We start from the raw sequence: 17,853 nt of genomic DNA, 5'->3' as shown, positions 1-17,853 counted from the left end.
CCTGAAGGAACGACTGGACAACAACGCCCACGACAGCAAAGAGCTCTTCACTATCGTCAAGGAGTTCTCCAACCCCAGCACCGGCACCAACGACATCACTCCGTCACAAGACCTCTGCAACTCCCTCGCCTCGTTCTTCCACCGCAAGATCGCCGACATCCACAACGGCTTCGGCGCCCCACCCACGCACCCAACCGTCGAACCAACGCCCCCCACCGCCACCCTTCGCACCTGGACCACGGTGACCACCGAAGACACAGCCCGCACGATGAACACCATCCACTCCGGATCACTGACCGACCCCTGCCCACACCACGTCTTCAACAAGGCCGACTCCACCATCGCACCCCAACTCCGGAACATCATCAACGCCTCCTTCAACACCGCCACCTTCCCGAAGAGCTGGAAGCACGCAGAGATCAGCGCCCTCCTGAAGAAACCTACAGCGGACCCCACCGATCTAAAAAACTTCCGCCCCATCTCGCTCCTCCCTTTTCCTGCTAAAGTCATCGAGAAGATCGTCAACAGACAGCTGACCGCCTTCCTCGAGACAAACGGATCCCTCGACCCCTCGCAGTCCGGCTTCTGAGCCAACCACAGCACCGAGACCGCCCTCATCGCAGCCACCGACGACATCCGGACCCTGCTCGACAAGGGGGAAACAGTGGCCCTCATCCTCCTGGACCTCTCCGCTGCGTTCGACACGGTCTGCCACCGCATCCTAGTCCAGCGCCTCAGCAACATCGGTATCCACGAGAAGGCACTGGAGAGGATCATCTCGTTCCTTGCCTGAAGAACACAAAGAGTCCGCCTCCCCCCGTTTCGCTCCGAGGCCACCGAAGTCATCTGCGGCGTCCCGCAAGGATCTTCACTCAGCCCCACCCTCTTCAACATCTACATGAAACCTCTCGCAGCCATCGTACGCCAGCACAACCTCAACATCATCTCTTACGCCGACGACACCCAGCTGATCCTCTCCCTCACCAGAGACCCCGACCCCGACACCGCCAGAACCTGCCTACACAAAGGGATGAAAGACGTCGCCGAGTGGATGAAGGACAGCCGCCTGAAACTGAACTCGGACAAGACGGAAGTCCTCATCCTGGGATCTTCGCCCTCCGCCTGGGACGACTCCTGGTGGCCCCCAGCCCTGGGCACCGCACCCAAGCCAACCGACCACGCACGCAACCTGGGCTTCATCCTGGAACCCTCCCTCTCGATGACCAGACAAGTCAACGCCGTCTCCTCATCGTGCTTCAACACCCGGCGTATGCTTCGCAAGATCTTCCGCTGGATCCCGACCGAGACCAGGAAGACTGTCACCCAGGCACTCGTCACCAGCCGACTGGACTACGGAAACGCCCTCTACGCCGGAACCATAGCCAAGCTACAGAAAAGACTCCAGCGCATCCAGAACGCCTCCGCCCGACTCATCCTGGATGTCCCCCGACGCAGCCACATCTCCAGCCACCTGAGGAACCTGCACTGGCTCCCCGTCGACAAGAGGATCACGTTCCGGCTCCTCACCCACGCACACAAGTCTCTCCACGACCTGGGCCCCAAGTACCTCAACGACCGCCTGACCTTCTACACGCCCACCCGCCAGCTACGGTCCACCAGCCTCGCCCTCGCAGCCGTACCACGCATCCGAAGAGCCACCGCCGGAGGAAGATCCTTCTCTTACCTGGCTGCCAAGACTCGGAACTCCCTCCCCATCCACCTTCGGCTGACCCAGGACCATCTCGCCTTCAGGAAACAACTCAAGACCTGGCTGTTCGAGCAGTAGCATACCCCTCCCCCCAAGCGCCTTGAGACCCTCCCGGGTGAGTAGTGCGCTATACAAATGGCATGATTGATTGATTGATTGATTCTGTGAGTAGCGGATGAAGGGATCAGCTGGAATTATTTTAAGTTAAAATTAAATTTCTGACTCGACTTCATCACCTTCGTCACGTTCACCATTTTCATTTTTCCCATAACCTGTGCTCTTGAGTCTCTTATCACCCCCATCACTTTTTCCATACCTCACCTCCTACTCTACCTTTATATTGACTGACATCATGTACCCAAACATTTGCTTGGTTAATGATGGCTGTAAAAGTACTGTGATGTCACCATCTGTCTCTAACCCCCGCACTGGTCAGCTTCCTTCCTTCATTCTACGCCTCCATGCACCATCTGCACTGGCATCCCTTCATAGTCTCCGACTATCTCTGCAGCCAGCATTGCATACTGGTGATTTGGCCTCATAAGCCAGCTGTCCTGCTGCAGGGATCCCTCTGGCTTTGCACTGAAGGAGCTCTAAAATGTATGGATCTTGCCAGCAGAGAGCTTCCTTGCGTGGCCACTACCATTTTGCTCCGCTTTTCCTACAAATCTGGTCTCTGTGCTTCTGTTAGCATTGCGTCTACAAGAGCCTCCTGCAACCAGAATGACGATGCAGGAGTGGAGGTGTGCCAGATGAATCTAAAGAGCAAAAACTCCTCCCCTAAACCGGTAAGTGCATGGCACATCCTGCAAGAGAACCATTTTTTTCTTGGTGGAGTGTGTAAGAGGTGAGCTCTACTGCCACCTCTGAGATTTGACACCCAGATACCATGAGTCTGTACCAGCGGTTAATTTATTTTTGATCAGTTGGTCAGGAAAATGTTATTACAATTTTCCATCAGTTCCTTAGATTTAATCAACTTTGTTCAAAATAAGATATTCTAAGTTATAATGAACTTGATTGCACCTGTGTGGTCGAGGTGTGTTGTACATTGCTTTTATTTATATGACTAAGAGGTCTTGCAAGAAGTTGCTATGCAAACCAGATCTGGGGGCATTATTGCCATTGTTCAAAATGGCAGCATGGCTCATAACTACATTCAATATCAGCATTTGATTCTTCCAAAAGAATTTTCATAACATTGTAGAAGAGGCACAATGTCCATCAGCCATGTTGGCCTTCAACCTCTAAACAAAGACCATTTTTTTGACTGTGTTCTTTAAAATCCTGCTACAATCAAAAGAGAGAGTAAGGGAGTTTGTTCACTCAAATGTGGACTTGAGATCACTCCTATTCCCCTGGGAGGAATTATATCACAATTTTTAACATTTGATTTTTTCACACCCACAGTCACAACCCGCTCCACTGTAGTACAGGTGTCGTAGCACACCCTAGGACGCCAGGGTGGACCCCGATGATGAAGCATGTCACCACTAGGCTGGTGAGTGAGGGGTTTTAAACAAAAGGATGAATATTCTCCTTCTTGCCAAAAAACCTGCCCTCCAGATACGTCTGTCCTTTATCTTCATATGGGATACTCCTCTCTTTGTTTCTTTAAAATCCTACCTCTCCCGCAGAAAACTATGTAAGTTCTCTAGATGTTGGTAGAACTGCTTTTACAGGGCAAGGGGTTGAAGCTCTACCACAGTTTCATGCCTGCCACCTATTGGAGATGGAACTGCGTAGTGCTGCCTAATGCACTCTCAAGAAACAATACTGCATAGCTTTAATCCCAACGACTGACCACAGCAAAAAACAAAATGTATGTGTAATGGCATGAGTGTTACATCACACCTGCTCACTTCAAACATTTTGTTTTGAAGTAGAAAAAATGGGTTATTTTTCAGTCAGCTAGGAGTGGATCCAATTGTTACTCCAGTATTGGAACTTTCATAGACTCCCATTGCTTAAATCATTCACCATCGTTGAGATGGGAGTCCCCGGTATAGATAAAATAGCCATAGAAATAGGTACAAAACAAAATTAGGCCTAGGCCCCTTCTAGTTTTGTAGCATATCCACCTCTTTTGTAAAAGAGACCAATTAAAATGAACAGCCAATCAGAACATCCTCACCCCATAGAACCTTCCCGAGAGAGCCTCAGATTTTCTCCCGCACGTCATGCAAGGGAGTCTCCACTGAGCTCTGCTCCATTTTTTGCTATTTACCCTTACCTTGAACCTGTTTTTTCTCTACACTCTACACTATGTGGTCAACATGTCAGACAAGGAGAAGAAGACTCTCTTCAAGGCTTGTACCACCTGCTCCAAGAAGAGGTTTTATGTGGAGGACAAACATAAAGACTGTATCTATTGTCTGTATCCTGACCATAAAGCGGCTGACTGCATAATCTTTCGGACCTTGCGAGACCGTGAGGGATGTCTGTTAACTTGGCTCCAGAGGCTTAAGTCAAGGAAGGATACAGTCTCCAGTGATAGTAATGACGCTTCCTCTGCTACTTCCTCCAGGAGGTCTCTAAAAAGGGGTAGGTCTTCACCTTCTACTTCTTCAGACCCCACTTTCAAAGCCTTACAAAAGACCTCTCATAGGTCTGACAGGTGTAGTCCCATCAAATCTCCTCACCAAGGTGTAAAAGAGAGGGAAGGACTTCTCCCAGGAGCGGCACTGGAAAAGAAGGCGAGCTATGTGCCTTCTTCTTCTTCTCCTCCTCCTGAAAAGACGAAAACTTTAAAAAAAAAACAGCTTCTGTCCCACCTGGTGGTAAAGCTGAGAAAAAAGTTTGCTCGTCGATGACGACAACATCTATTCCGTTGACAACGACTTCCAAGACTTTGCCAGCGTCTTCTTTGGCTCCGTCGACGGGCTCATTGACGAGAGTTTCCTCGTCTCCACCAGTGATGAAGGGATCAGCGTCGACGAGGACGCCATGCGCTATTTACTCTGTCGTTGCCGTCGACGAGGAGGACGACAGTGATGGTGTCGACGGCTACCACGTCGACAATGACGGCTTCAAGCATGATTGACAATGGTCTCAATGATGGCCTTATATGGACATGTTGCTTGAGGACTCTAAAGTGGAAGCTAAGAAGATCCTCCAAGAGGGAGAGAGAACATCTTCGGAGATAATAGACTGAGCAATGAATATTGCCACAACGGCTTTTCGTTCCCTAGCGGGGGCAGCAGTCCTTCGACGCCAAGGCTGGCTTTGTGCAAGTTGGTTTCGGCCTGCAGTCCAAATTAAGATCTTGGACCTTCCCTTTGATGGCTAGGCGCTCTTTGGGAAGCACACTGATGATGCGCTGCAGGATATAAAAAAAGGTATGGAAACTGCAAAATCCCTTGGGACTTTACAATACCGCAAGGTCCCCTTCCGTGGAGCTAGGGGTAGAGGCCTCACCTTCCTTGTGGAGAAGCGTGGCTCAGTGGTTAGAGGCGGCAGGCCCGGAAGCTGAGATCGACCGTGGACCAGGGTTTGATTCCCCGCCTCGGTGGGTCTCGGGCTCAAAAATTCCTCGGACTCGACAATTCTCGCTCCGGTGCCTACTCGAATCACGGGGTCACACTCTGCAACTCTGGGCAATAGCTTGCTTAATCTCCACTACGGCCCCTCGCGGCGGGATGCCTGGCTTTCACCTTGTGGACACCCTGCCGGGGTTTCTCACAGGGGAATACCAGGACGGGTTCCCTAAGCAAGCGCCAGGATGCCCTTTGGGTGACAGGTTTGCGCTATATAAGTACACCTACATTTACATTTACATTTACAGAGGCGGATATCAACAACAGCGCTATTCCTCTTACTCGCAGCCCTCCCAATCATACCGGCCCCAATATACTCAACGACAAGGCCAATCATCTTCTTTCTCTCGTTCATCTAGAGGATGACCGGGGTGCCAGGGGAGGGATTCCTCTAAGCGCTAGTAGCGGCTTGTTGGCTCTTTCTACTGTTCCTTGGTCCCCTGTAAAACCAGTGGGGGGCAGGATAACCCAATACTTCTGAAGCTGGCAACTAATAACATCAGATCGATGGGTTCGGTATATAGTTCAATCGGGCCATACTCAACATCAACCACCATCCAAGCCCCCTCGCGCCATCGAATCCAGACATCTTCATCATCTACGTCTAGAAGCGTACCAACTACTCCTCAAAGGAGTGATAGAACTGGTCCCTCGATCTCAACGGGGAGAAGGATTCTACTCCCGGTTCTTGCTAGTTCAAAAGACCGTAGAAAAATAGCACTTTAATTTAGATCTGAGGGAGCTAAACACCTATCCCATCAAGCTCTCATTTCGGATGGTCTCCTTACACGACATTTTGCGGCTCCTTAATCCGGGAGATTAAATGGCCACTCTGGACTTCGAGGACGCATACTTTCATGTCTCCATCCACCCTGGCCACAGGAAGTTCTTACGCTTTACAGTAGCCAAGAGCCTCTTTCAATTCAAGGTCCTGCCTTTCGGACTCAGATCCGCTCCGCGGATTTTCACAAAGATACTAGCCCCTGTGCTGGCGTTTCTCAGGAAGCAGAAGCTCCAGGTCTTCTCTTACCAGGAAGACTGGTTCCTAAAAGCTCTGTCTCATCACGCAGCGGAAGAAGCTGCCAGGACCTGCACACAGCTCTTCCGTCAACTGGGGCTTCAGCTCAACACAGAAAAGTCAGTCCTGTGCCCGTCCAAATCGGCCCGGTTCTTGGGGGCCATTCTGGACACATCTTGCTGCAAAGCATTCCCTTCAAAGGAAAGACAGATAAAGCTGATAAGCTGATAACCTCAGCTCGTCTGTTGCAGCGAAGAGGGTCACTTTCAGTTTGCCTCTACAAGTCTCTCCTTAGGTCAATCTCGTCCTGCATGCCTCTAATTCCTCATTGCAGGTTACGAATGTGCCCCCTCCAAGAGCAACTGGATTTGCAGTGGCGCCAGGCAGACGGCTCTTGCGAAGACAAGATCCTAATCACTCAGCCTATGAAAGAGGCGGCAGCATAGTGAATGAACAATGACAATTTCTCCCAGGGTCTCACCTTCAGGGTCACCCCAGCTCCTCTAATAATTACAACAGACTCCTCACTGGCAGGCTGGGGAGCGGTCTTAAAAGACCTTCAAGTATTGGCTGCTGGCTGCCCCAGAATCAGCTACTTCACATCTATCTGTTGGAGCTCAGGGCGATTCGTCTCGCCTTGCAGGCCTTACTTCCGCGGATTCGTCAATCATCCGTCCTGGTCCGTGTGGACAACATGACGGCCATGCAGTATGTAAACAAGCAGGGAGTTACAAGGTCTCGTCGATTATCCTAATAGGCTCAGGCGATTTGGGAATGGGCAATCCAGCAGGCGACATTGCTCACAGTGGAGCATCTTCCAGGTGTCCTCAACAAGACAGCAGACACGCTCAGTTGCCTGAAATCTGTGAGCCACGAGTGGGAGTTAGACCACAACACTCTGGAGGAGATTTTCCGACTCTGGGGCACTCCGCCCATAGATATCTTTGCCACTCCAGAGAACAAAAAAAGCAGACTACACAAGCGGGCATCACCATCCGGGATCGTTGGGGAATGCGCTTTCTATGGCCTGGTCAGGCGCCTTTGTTTACGCATTTCCTCCGATCCCACTGATTCCCAGACTTCTCTGGAAGCTCAAGGCAGAACCCTGCAAAATGATTCTGGTGGCCCCGGCGTGGCCCCGCCAGTTTTGGTTTACAGACCCTCTTCTACTCACCCTGGACCGTCCAGTTCATCTGCAGCCGATTATTCCCTGCTGACGATGTCCCAGGGCCAAGTGGTACACCCGGATCCGAGTTCTCTTCAGTTATCAGCATGGCTCCTGAGCACCGAGAATTTCTAGATCTAAATATCTCGTCAGAATGTAGAGAGATACTTGCTCAGGCTCGAGCCCCGAAAACAAATAAGACCTATCGTTTGAAATGGAAGCGTTTCTGCCTTTGGTGCCGACAAGAAAACATTCATCCCTACTCTTCTGCACATCATCAAATTTTGCAGTACATTCTGGCATTGGCAAAATCAGGTCTCGCTCATTCTTTCATCAAAGTACACCTTGCGGCCATTTCTAGATTCAGACGGACTTCCTCTGGACCTTCCCTCTGTTTGGCAAGGATTGTGAAACAATTTCTTAGAGGACTTTTTAGGGTTTTCCCTCCAGTAAATCCTCTACCGCCTATATGGCAGCTTAACTTGGTTCTTACTCCGCTCATGAGGCATCCTTTTGAACCGATTCATAGGGCCGTCCTTAAATTCCTCTCATGGAAAGTGGCCCTCCTTCCCGCCGTAACATCTGCCAGAAGGGTGGGTGAACTGCATGCTCTCACTATTCAGGAACCTTTCCTACAGTTTAAGAAAGAGACTTTGATACTGAGAACAAATCATAAATTCATTCCACATGTACCTTCAGACTTTCACTTGAATGAACCAGTTATTCTCAAGTCCTTTTTTCCTCGGCCAGCAGAGAGGGCACTCCACTCTCTGGACATTCAAAGATGTCTGAAGTTCAATCTACAGAGTACCAAAGACTTCAGGAGGTCAACACAACCCATTGTGGCCTTCAGTGCTCCTCGCAAAGGTTTACCTCTTTCAAAGCAAGGGATTGCTCATTGGATTGCCAGCGTGAGCCAGTATTGTCACCAAGCGGCTGGCAAGCCCCTTGAGGGGTGGGTACGGGCGCATTCTATGAGAGCTATGTCGTCTTCAGCAGCTCTCTTCGCCGGAGTGCCTATCAGGGTCACTTGCAGAGCAGCGACTTGGAGCAGTGCCCATACCTTCACAAGGCATTACTACTTGGATTCCTCCACGGGTAGTGACGCTGCAGTGGGGCAGGCAGTCCCGAGGAACCACTTTCAATGAGTGGTGAGCTTTCCCTTCTAACCCTCTTTCCTTTTGTTTGCTTATGCTGTTCACACATTTTGCAAGTCTAGATGCTTTTAATATTTCTTCTCTGATGATTGATTACTGTTCTATTGCCCATTGACTGTGTGGGATTTATATCTGTTCTGAACATGATGCATCTTGCAATCTGATACAAGCAATGGGAATCTATGAAAGTTCCAAAACTGGAGAGGGAAAACAAGTTACTTACCTGTAACTTTAGTACACCAGTATTAGTAACTTTCATAGATTCCCATGCGCCTCCCCTCCTCCTCTGGAAAAGCTCAGCCTTCAGCATCTTCTGTTATACTGTAACACAACCGCTACGAAAATCTGAGGTTCTGAGGCTTTCTCAGGAAGATTCTATGGGGTGAGGCCGTTCTGATTGGCTGTTCATTTTATTTGGTCTCTTTTACAAAGAGGTGGATATGCTACTAACCTAGAAGGGGGCCTAGGCCGAATTCTTTTTTTGTACCTATTTCTATTTTATGTATACCGGGGACTCCCATCTCGACGACGGGGAATGATACAAGCTATGGTAATCTGTGAAAGTTACCAATACTGGATAACTAAAGTTACAGGTAAGTAACTTGTTTTCTTACACAGTAGTTTTCCCCTGTTCCCCAAAGCCACTCAGCCACCAGCTAGTTGCACAACTTAGTGGCTGTTCTTGTAGTGCCTGACCTACAACATCTGCAACCTTTACTGTGTCAGGCCACTGCCATGATCACATATACAATGTTACTGTCGGCACGCCACCTGCAAAACATGGCAAATCAACATGTAACCTAACTGCATGGTGATTGCCCATCTTTTGCAGACCCAAGAATTGCCATTACCTGTGTGCAAGGGCCTGATATGCTAAAAAAGAAAGCTGACCCTGGCTGGAGATTTTAGGAAACTGAATGAGAACATGTTGGGTTCCACTTCCAGCTTCACTAAGCCTGTGTTCATGCACATTTTTATCCTTGTGTAGCAATTTGTAGTGGCTAAGTGGGCTATTTCATCTCCTTCAGAATCTGTGTTTGACCTCATTGTCACAGGTTCAAATCCCGGCGGGTTCACCCAGCCGTTCTTCCTGCCAAAGTCCATAATTAGAGTACTACTGAGTTGAATAACAGTAGACTTCTTTTATTTAGCGCCAAGATGCCCCAGGGGTGAATGTGTGTTTCAAATAAGATGTGTTATTTGTATGTAAGTCTCTGTGTGGGCATGTGTACCCTGTTGTCAAACAGGAGGTGACACTGATGTGATACCCTTGGGTGATAGCCCTTGCCATCAGATTCTGCCAGCATTTGTAAAGCGCACAGCTACCTCCGAAAGAGGTGTCCCAGCACTTGGGGCTGTCGGGAAGATTAAGCAAGCTATTGCCCAGAGTCACATGGTGCTGGGCTAACCGGCCGCCGGAGCCGGGGATCGAACAGTGCACCCTGTGGTCCAGAGACAGGCACCCTGGCTGCTGCGCCACACCTCTTCCACCTCATCCACAGATTGGAAACACTGGCATAATGTGCACACCACTGGCTCTTGATGGCCATCGCTGGCATGAGGTGGGCACTGCAGTATTTTGATGGCCATGGATTACTTATGACTGTAATATTGGTACGTTGGGCATTCCTGGAATAAGGGAAAAACAATCTGCAGTGAAGTGGATTTCCCGAATGATGTAACAGCTGAACACATATATTAATGTCTTCACCTCAAAACTGTAGCCCCCTGTGTAATAGCATATTCTCTCATTAGCTTGCAATGGATTTATTAAAAACAAGAAAGACCAATATTGTCAAATTAGGTCTCTTTCTGATTTCTTTTTTACCCCCAAAATTAATCAAAAAACAAATTGTTTCTAGTTTCTTAAATTGAATTCTTTAAAATTGTTCATAATATTGTGGTCTTAAATAAGAGTGCCGCCAGGTTAAATCTTTAGATCCACAGATCAGTTTGCTTCTAATTTACATCTTTGATAATAAGTAATTACATAATACCTGGAGCATTGATACCATATTACTCATGCTGGACCTAAGTATTATGTGTAGAAAGAACATGTCATAAACCAGTTTTTTAGGGGGGGATTATATTACTATCTTCTGTGTCACTCTCTACTAAGAAAAACTATTTTTAATGAAGATTTAAAAATCTCATTAGCCACTTTGGGGCAGGATCCTATCAGCCTGTTTTGTGAAACCAGAAGAATAAAGTTGCATATGTAATATAGCACCATTTCAAACCCTTATTATAAGTAGCTTACTTTTCCTTGGTTTTTCTCTTTTTCACATGCACTGTCTTTTTTTCTTTCCAGATATTGCTCGGAATGTTTATGTATTCAAAGGACACCACTACTGGACAATTTTGAGAGATGGCATTGTTACCAAGCCACAGCTGCTACAAACGAAATGGCTTGGACTGCCAGCCATAGTGGATGCTGCAGCTGTGTCAGAGTCCAATGGCAAATTCTACTTTTTCAAAGGTGAGATTGAAGGACTAGTGGTGCTCTTTTTGTCATAGTTTTTCCACAACTATGTTTAATTGAATGTATATATTTATTTAAGAGGTTTTATATAGCGCTGGCCAGACCCAAGGGTATCGGAGCGCTTTACAGCAGATATAGGGGAGAAATCACATAAACGAGGCAAAGGTAAGCATAAATGTTCGAAAGGCCCGGTGTGCTGTGCATCATTGAGGTACAGAGGTCATGAGGTAGCCTCGATGCATGCACAAAGTCTTGGGCTAAACCTCCCTCCGAAACGGAGGAACGGATAGTCCTGAAATCGAATGGGATGGAGTTCAAGATTTTAGGTGCGTTTCCAGCGGAGGATCGTGCAGCGGTTTTTTGTTTGCTTGTTTTCAAAGAGATGAGTCAGAGGGTGTTGGAGCTCCTGTGGTTTCTTGTCTGGCCGGCTTTCTTGAGTTTGGAGGCCAGGTATTCCAGTTTCTCAGTGTGCATGGCTTTGTGCGTGAGCCAGGCAGTTCTAAAGCTGGCACACAATTCGACTGGGAGCCATTATAGTTCTCTGTGTGTGAGAGATAAGAGGTCATATTTTTTAACTCCGGAGACCATTCTAGCAGTAGCATTAAGAGTTGTTTTGAGTGGCGCTAAGTGGGAACGAGCTGTACCGGAAAAGACTAAGTTCCCATAGTCAAGTCTAGATAACACCAGTGATTGGGTGGCTTGTTTGAGGTCCATGGGCGGAATGAAGGGTTTAATTTTGTTGAGACGCTTCAGATTGAGGCAGGAACTTTTCAGGGAGATCTTAATGTGTTTGGTCATGCTTTGTTTTTGGTCGAGGGTGATTACTAGAGATTTTGCAGAGTTAGCCAGGGTGAGATTACCATTCAGAGCATCGATTGCTTTAAGCCACTCTACGATTTGAGGGTTTTCTTCTTTGTTGGAGATGAGGAGGATTTCCGTTTTGTCTTGATTGAGTTTAAGGTGGTTTGTTGATAGCCATTGTTGAACTTCTCTAAGAGTGTTGGTTGAGTCTTAGAATGTCGTTAATGGAGGAGGTTTCCAAGTAGATCTGGGTGTCGTCTGCATATAGGTGGAAGGGGATGTTGGCTTTTTCAGAATGTTGGTGAGGGGTTCCATGTATATGTTGAACAGTTGAGGGGAGAGCACTGAGCCTTGGAGGACACCTCAGTTGACGGGGTTTAGGTCGGATATAAAGGATTTGATTTTTATCCTTTGGGAGCATTGTGAAAGAAGGAGAAGAACCATTGTAGGACCACCTCATCCGCACCTACTCGGTCTTTGAGAGCCTTGATGAGTAGATTGTGATCAACCGCGTCAAACGCTGCCGATAGGTCTAGGAGGATGAGTAGGCAGCATTAGTCAGTATCAAGGGACTTGAGGATGTCATCCACGATGTTAAGGATCGCGATTTCGGTGCTACATTCTTTTCTGTAGCCCGATTAGTGGTGGTCTAGCAGGTTGATGTCAATGTGCTGATTCAGTTGTAGGTGAACACACTTTTCGAGGATTTTGGCTAGGAAGGGGAGGTGGAAACCGGTCTGATGTTTTTTGAGATCATTGGTGTCTAAGCCTGGCTTTTTCAATAGTGGTGTGACTTGGCCGACTTTGAGGCAGTCTGGTATGATGCCGGTTTTCAAGGAGCTGTTTGATTTCGCACCATAGTGGTGCAAGGGAGAGTTTCAGCTTTTTGGTCAATTGGGTAGGTACAGGGTCGAGGATGTGGGATGAGGGCTTGGAGGAGGAGATTAGTTTGAGAATCTCAGCTTCAGGTATGCGTTCAAAGGATATCCAGGCTTTCGTGGGGAGCAAGCTCATGGTGGTTTCGACTGTTTGGGGCTAAGGTTTTGCAGGAGGGATTGAGGTTGATGTCAAGTGATAGCTCAATCTTGGTGATTTTGTCGTTTGAAGAAGGTGGCGAAGTTTGTCACACGAGTCTTTGGAGGCCTGGACTGGGGTTGCAGAGGTCTTGGATGTTTGTTGCCTGATGATGTTAAAGAGTTCTTTTGGCCTGTTTTTGGCGTTGTCCAGAGCGGTGCAGAAAAAGTTGTTTGTTCATTGTTGATATGTTCCTTGTAGTTTCTTCGGGCTGTTTTGAGTTGCTTGCAGAGGCCAGCCGAGGGATTAGTTCTCCATAGACGTTCTGTAGCTCTGAGTTGTCTCCTTTCATCGTTAATGTCCTTCGAGAACCAGGATCTTGAGGGGATGTTCCTAGTTTTTTTCAGTTTTAGAGGGGCTAGTTGGTCTAAGATGGACAACATAGTTGTGTTGTAGTGGGATGTGAGTTCTGTTGTGGCGAGACCGTCTGGGGAGATGGGGAGGAGGGTGTTTATTTTTTCTTCTAAGTCGACTATGTTGATCTTTGTTAGATTTCTCGTCCATGTGGGGGGGTCTTGGATGGGAGTGGAGGCTTGTATGAAGATTTATCATTATTTGGCACCGAAAGGAATCAACTCTTTAACTTCCCAGCCTTATAATTCAGCTACCCGAATTTTATTTCACTCTTCTGTGAGGTGTGTGTGTGTGTGCGCGCCTAACCGCTGCTTCCCCAGGAAGGGCAGACAGATGCTGGAAGGTTCATCTCCCAACTCTGCTTTTTCCCATAACATGGCTGAAAAACTCTGGGTCTGGTGGAACCACAGTACAAGATGAAATTTGCTTTCTACTGGGGTTCCCTATTGAGTTTTTGTCCCCTGTCTTTCCCCCATTGGAGAACCAGGCAATGCTCTTTTACCAAGCCATCTCATCCTCCATAGTGTCAGGTAAGACTAATGACTTCCTGGAGATATTTCTCTGAGTCCACTGCTTCTTTCTCTCTTATTTTCATATACTAAGAAACTACAATGACTATCTGTAGAAATGGCCATATGTTCAGTGATAACTGTAGGAAAAATCTAGGTTCCACTTCTCCAGCATGCAGATTCACAAACATATGTATGTGTGTATATATGTGGTATTTGTATCGTGCAAACCTTGGCAGCGAAGTGCTGTGAAGGATCAAAGGCAAATTCTGATTCTTCCACATGGAGAAGGAAAATGGCTATCTGGACAGCTTGAGGGTTTCGTTGTAAACATACCTGTTTCCTGGGCCTGGCTGACTACAATGAAAGCAGCCTAATTCAGGGAAACATGTCTATTCAGATGTCTGATCCTCTGTAAAAGGCCCCACCCAATTGGGCTTCTCATCCTCAGGCTTTCAACTAGGATGAACTAAGATAATTTAGTGTCATGCTTTTTATGGCATTCCTCCCTTATAAGATATACCATGTTGACTACAGTGTTTGCTACCAACTGATAGGCTTTCAACACAGACTGTTTTGGATCAGCAAAAGAGTGATGGAGATCTAGAGAGCGAACATACGTGTGTTTTTTCCAAAAGGTTAACAAAACCTCAAATGTAACATTTCCGCATTTCACCCAACCATTCAAACTTTTAGTAACACCATATATCTAAATCTTTTGATGCTTCATGCGACTTCTGCAGATGCCTTCAAATTAAAATGGCACTTGCATGGGGGGCGGGGGGGTTCTTCCTAAATCCCCTGATCAAGGCATGCTAGCCACTGAGCAGCAATTAAGTATATAGTATTGCTGCCCTCTTCTCAGGACTGACCTGCTGTGCTTTACAATCAAGTCCATATGAAGCAAACCATGGCAGCACATCCTTGCCCGCAGCATTGTTTTCTACCAAGTATTTTGATATGTAGGGGAAGGGGGGCATCGATTCACATGGATGGCTGCAGGAGCGGGGGAGAGCCATAACATCACAGATATGAATGAATGAGCTAAATATGATAGGCAATATATAATACAGATGGAGTAGAGGGACTATATGTAAATGAAAGAGGAATATATGATTATAAAAATGAAATGTATGGTATATTCAGTATGAGTTATTATGAATTGTGATGTGGTTTGATTATCTATATTAAATTGTTAAATTCGAGTTGAATACAATGAGCAGTAGTTTCAATTGAAATCCTAAAGTACTGATATAAAGGCTGAGGATGAAATTGTATTACATATGTATTAAGTATTTGTAGTCCTTTTATGGTGTGTGTGTGTGTGTGTGTGTGTGTGTGTGTGTATATATATATATACATATATATATATACATATATATATATATATATATATATATATATATATATATATTCCACAGTAGGATATCCACTCGTTGAAAAGAAGGAAATCATCCGGCACTCATGAGAAGGTTTTGGCATTAAGGCTTCTTTATTTGCGTAAAGTTCACATCAACGCGTTTCGGGAGTCAAGCTCCCTTGATCACCATATATATATATATTGGCTGCAAGGATGCCGAGGCTACTTTCGCCGAAGAAGGTCAAGGATTGACCGAAATGCATCGGGAAAATCAAGCCGTCACTGCAACAGAAGAATAAATGTTTTTACATTGCCGGAACCCGGACCAACCCAGAGTACAGCGAAAGCACACAGGACAGCAGGCTGCCACCTAAGACTGGACTTTGGGAAGGTGCCGACGAGCCCTAAAAATAAATTGCGTGGGTAATTCCGACCAATTTAAGCGGCAGTATTACATAGAAGCATCACCCACCATTGGGATACTACACCTATAGCCAACTCAGCACTATGAGAACCAGCATGCACGATAGCTACATCAGCCCGTTTGAGGTGACCACTAGAGGGCGAACAACTATCAGCAGCAACAATGGCGAGTGTTCAGTTTGGCTGCAAGGATGCCGAGGCTACTTCCCTCGAAGAAGGTCAAGGATTGACCGAAATGCATCGGGAAAATCGAGCCGTCATTGCAACAGAAGAATAAATGTTTTTAAATTGCCGGAACGAGTGCGACTCTTTTTTGTCTCCGTGTGAGACATCATATATATATATATATATATATGTACGACGCTCAATTTCCTCATTTTTAAGCAGGAAAACAGCACTCAGGCAATGGCAACTTCAACGGTCTTTATTTCATACAACAAACAAACGCATTTTGGCGTTTAGCCTTCTTCAGTGGGACTCACCCACTAGTGTCAAATAAGACGCTATCTTTGAGTGGGTAATAGAATACACATACACACCTACAATTATCAAACCGTAAGTCGGTTTTTGAAAGATGCAATGGGTATACAAACATATACATGGAACATACCACACAACCTAGCCGTGGATCGGAAATTATCCCTCGTAAGTAAATCCACCTAACTGCAGGCTCCATCATTAACAGCGAGACTAGCAATAATTCATCTAATTCATTATCAATTCATCCAGATCAACAATATTCAATTAATCATTAAAAGATATGTAACACAAAGTTCATTCATATGTGGAGAAACATTTTTTCAAGTCATTTCCATTATCAAAACCTCCTTTCGAAAAAAGCAGGAATTATTATTAAATAGAACTCAAGTTCAAAAACTCAATGCTTCATCTGGCAGATTCATGTAGCAGCAAACTATACTTATTCATTTCCCTAGGTGCACTGCCATCTCCTCGCCACTATTCAGACCTCTGGGATATTTTGTCGACAGATATATATATGTATGTCTATATATATGTTTATTGAAAATGCTCTGTTAATTAAAAGTATTGCAACATTAAAACACTGTAAAACATTTTTTAAAGCAAATTCAATGACAACACTACGCACCAGATTAGAATCGACAGTTGAGAGTAGAGTTAGAATAGAATTACATAAAAATACCAACATTTATATAAAGTGCATTTGATCTTAAGGAATAAAGTTACTGACTATTGCAGTTTTGAACTTTATGAAATATTTTTTAAATACAAGTTCGAATGAAAATAACACCATGGTTCTGTTGCCAGGTTTCCCTCTAACATTCTAGTATGATTGAAGGAGTACCAACATGTAGGCGGAGGAGCTCATGTCAGATCATAAAATATGTGCTTAACTGTCTTTTAGGTACCAATCCTGAAATAAAGTACATATAAAATCTTAAAGTGCCATCTAATCAGTCTGTTATGCTTGACTGTTCCTAGCAGCAGTGGAATTCGCCGAGTGTGTAAGAGTCAACAAAGTTGCCACTAGCTCACGTTAGTTTGTCTTGTCAAAATCACTATGATCCAGTAAAAGCGCTACTTCTTGTAAACCCTTGTAGGAGAGTAGGGTCTGCAATCCTATGATCACCCAGATTTTTGCTATTTGCTGCACTGGTTTACGACTTTCCCTGGCTGTGGGCCTGCTAATCAGACCCACAGCCTAGCTGTTCTCTCTATCCAAATTGTACTCAGGTACTGAATTGGCACTGGGCCCTCTCCAAGTCCCTGTACCCAGGGCTGAGGTGTACCCAGAAGTCTCCCAGGGGCTGAAGCATGTATTATGCCACCCCTGGGCTGACTAACTAAACTGACACAACTGGCTGCACGACAGCTGGGGCAAGGTGGTGTAATCACCCTTTGCTTTAGATATAGTATACCTATATCTAACCCTAAAAATGGACACACAGATCTCCTATCAGTCACTCCTATGGCAGGCCTTAACAATCCTGAAGGCAGAGTGCTTGGAATCGTGTGAGATGGTGCTCTGGCATGAGCTGAGCCTGTCTGCGGCTTTCGGGATCCATCCCTTAGCCGTTTCCATGATATCGCATACCATATACTCTTAAGTGCATTATAATCCTCGGGTTATATGCCAACTCTGGTATCGCTTTATCAAAACATGTCGAGTAAGGTGTCATACGAATTGGAATACTAACCCCTCGCCAATTCTGGCGACGGGGTTAGCATTCCACCCTTCTAGAGGGACACGACATGTATGTAACCCCTAACCCCGGTTAAAGTCAAA

At 46.3% G+C, this 17,853-nt stretch overlaps 1 protein-coding gene across 1 annotated transcript in view; it reads left to right on the top strand.

Moving 5' to 3' along the window:
* Positions 1-17,853, top strand: part of MMP28 (matrix metallopeptidase 28) — a 515,249-nt gene that overhangs the window by 469,998 nt on the left and 27,398 nt on the right. The window contains exon 7 of the mRNA XM_078679617.1: positions 10,896-11,063. Within this exon, the coding sequence (XP_078535743.1) occupies positions 10,896-11,063 (168 nt within the window). The remainder of the gene's footprint in view (positions 1-10,895; positions 11,064-17,853) is intronic.

The sequence above is a fragment of the Lissotriton helveticus genome, chromosome 3_1 (genome assembly GCF_964261635.1).
Source record: "Lissotriton helveticus chromosome 3_1, aLisHel1.1, whole genome shotgun sequence".
In the NCBI taxonomy this organism is placed as follows: Eukaryota; Metazoa; Chordata; class Amphibia; order Caudata; family Salamandridae; genus Lissotriton; species Lissotriton helveticus.
Note: the sequence above shows the minus strand (reverse complement) of the source record. Positions and strands in the feature narration are given on the sequence as shown.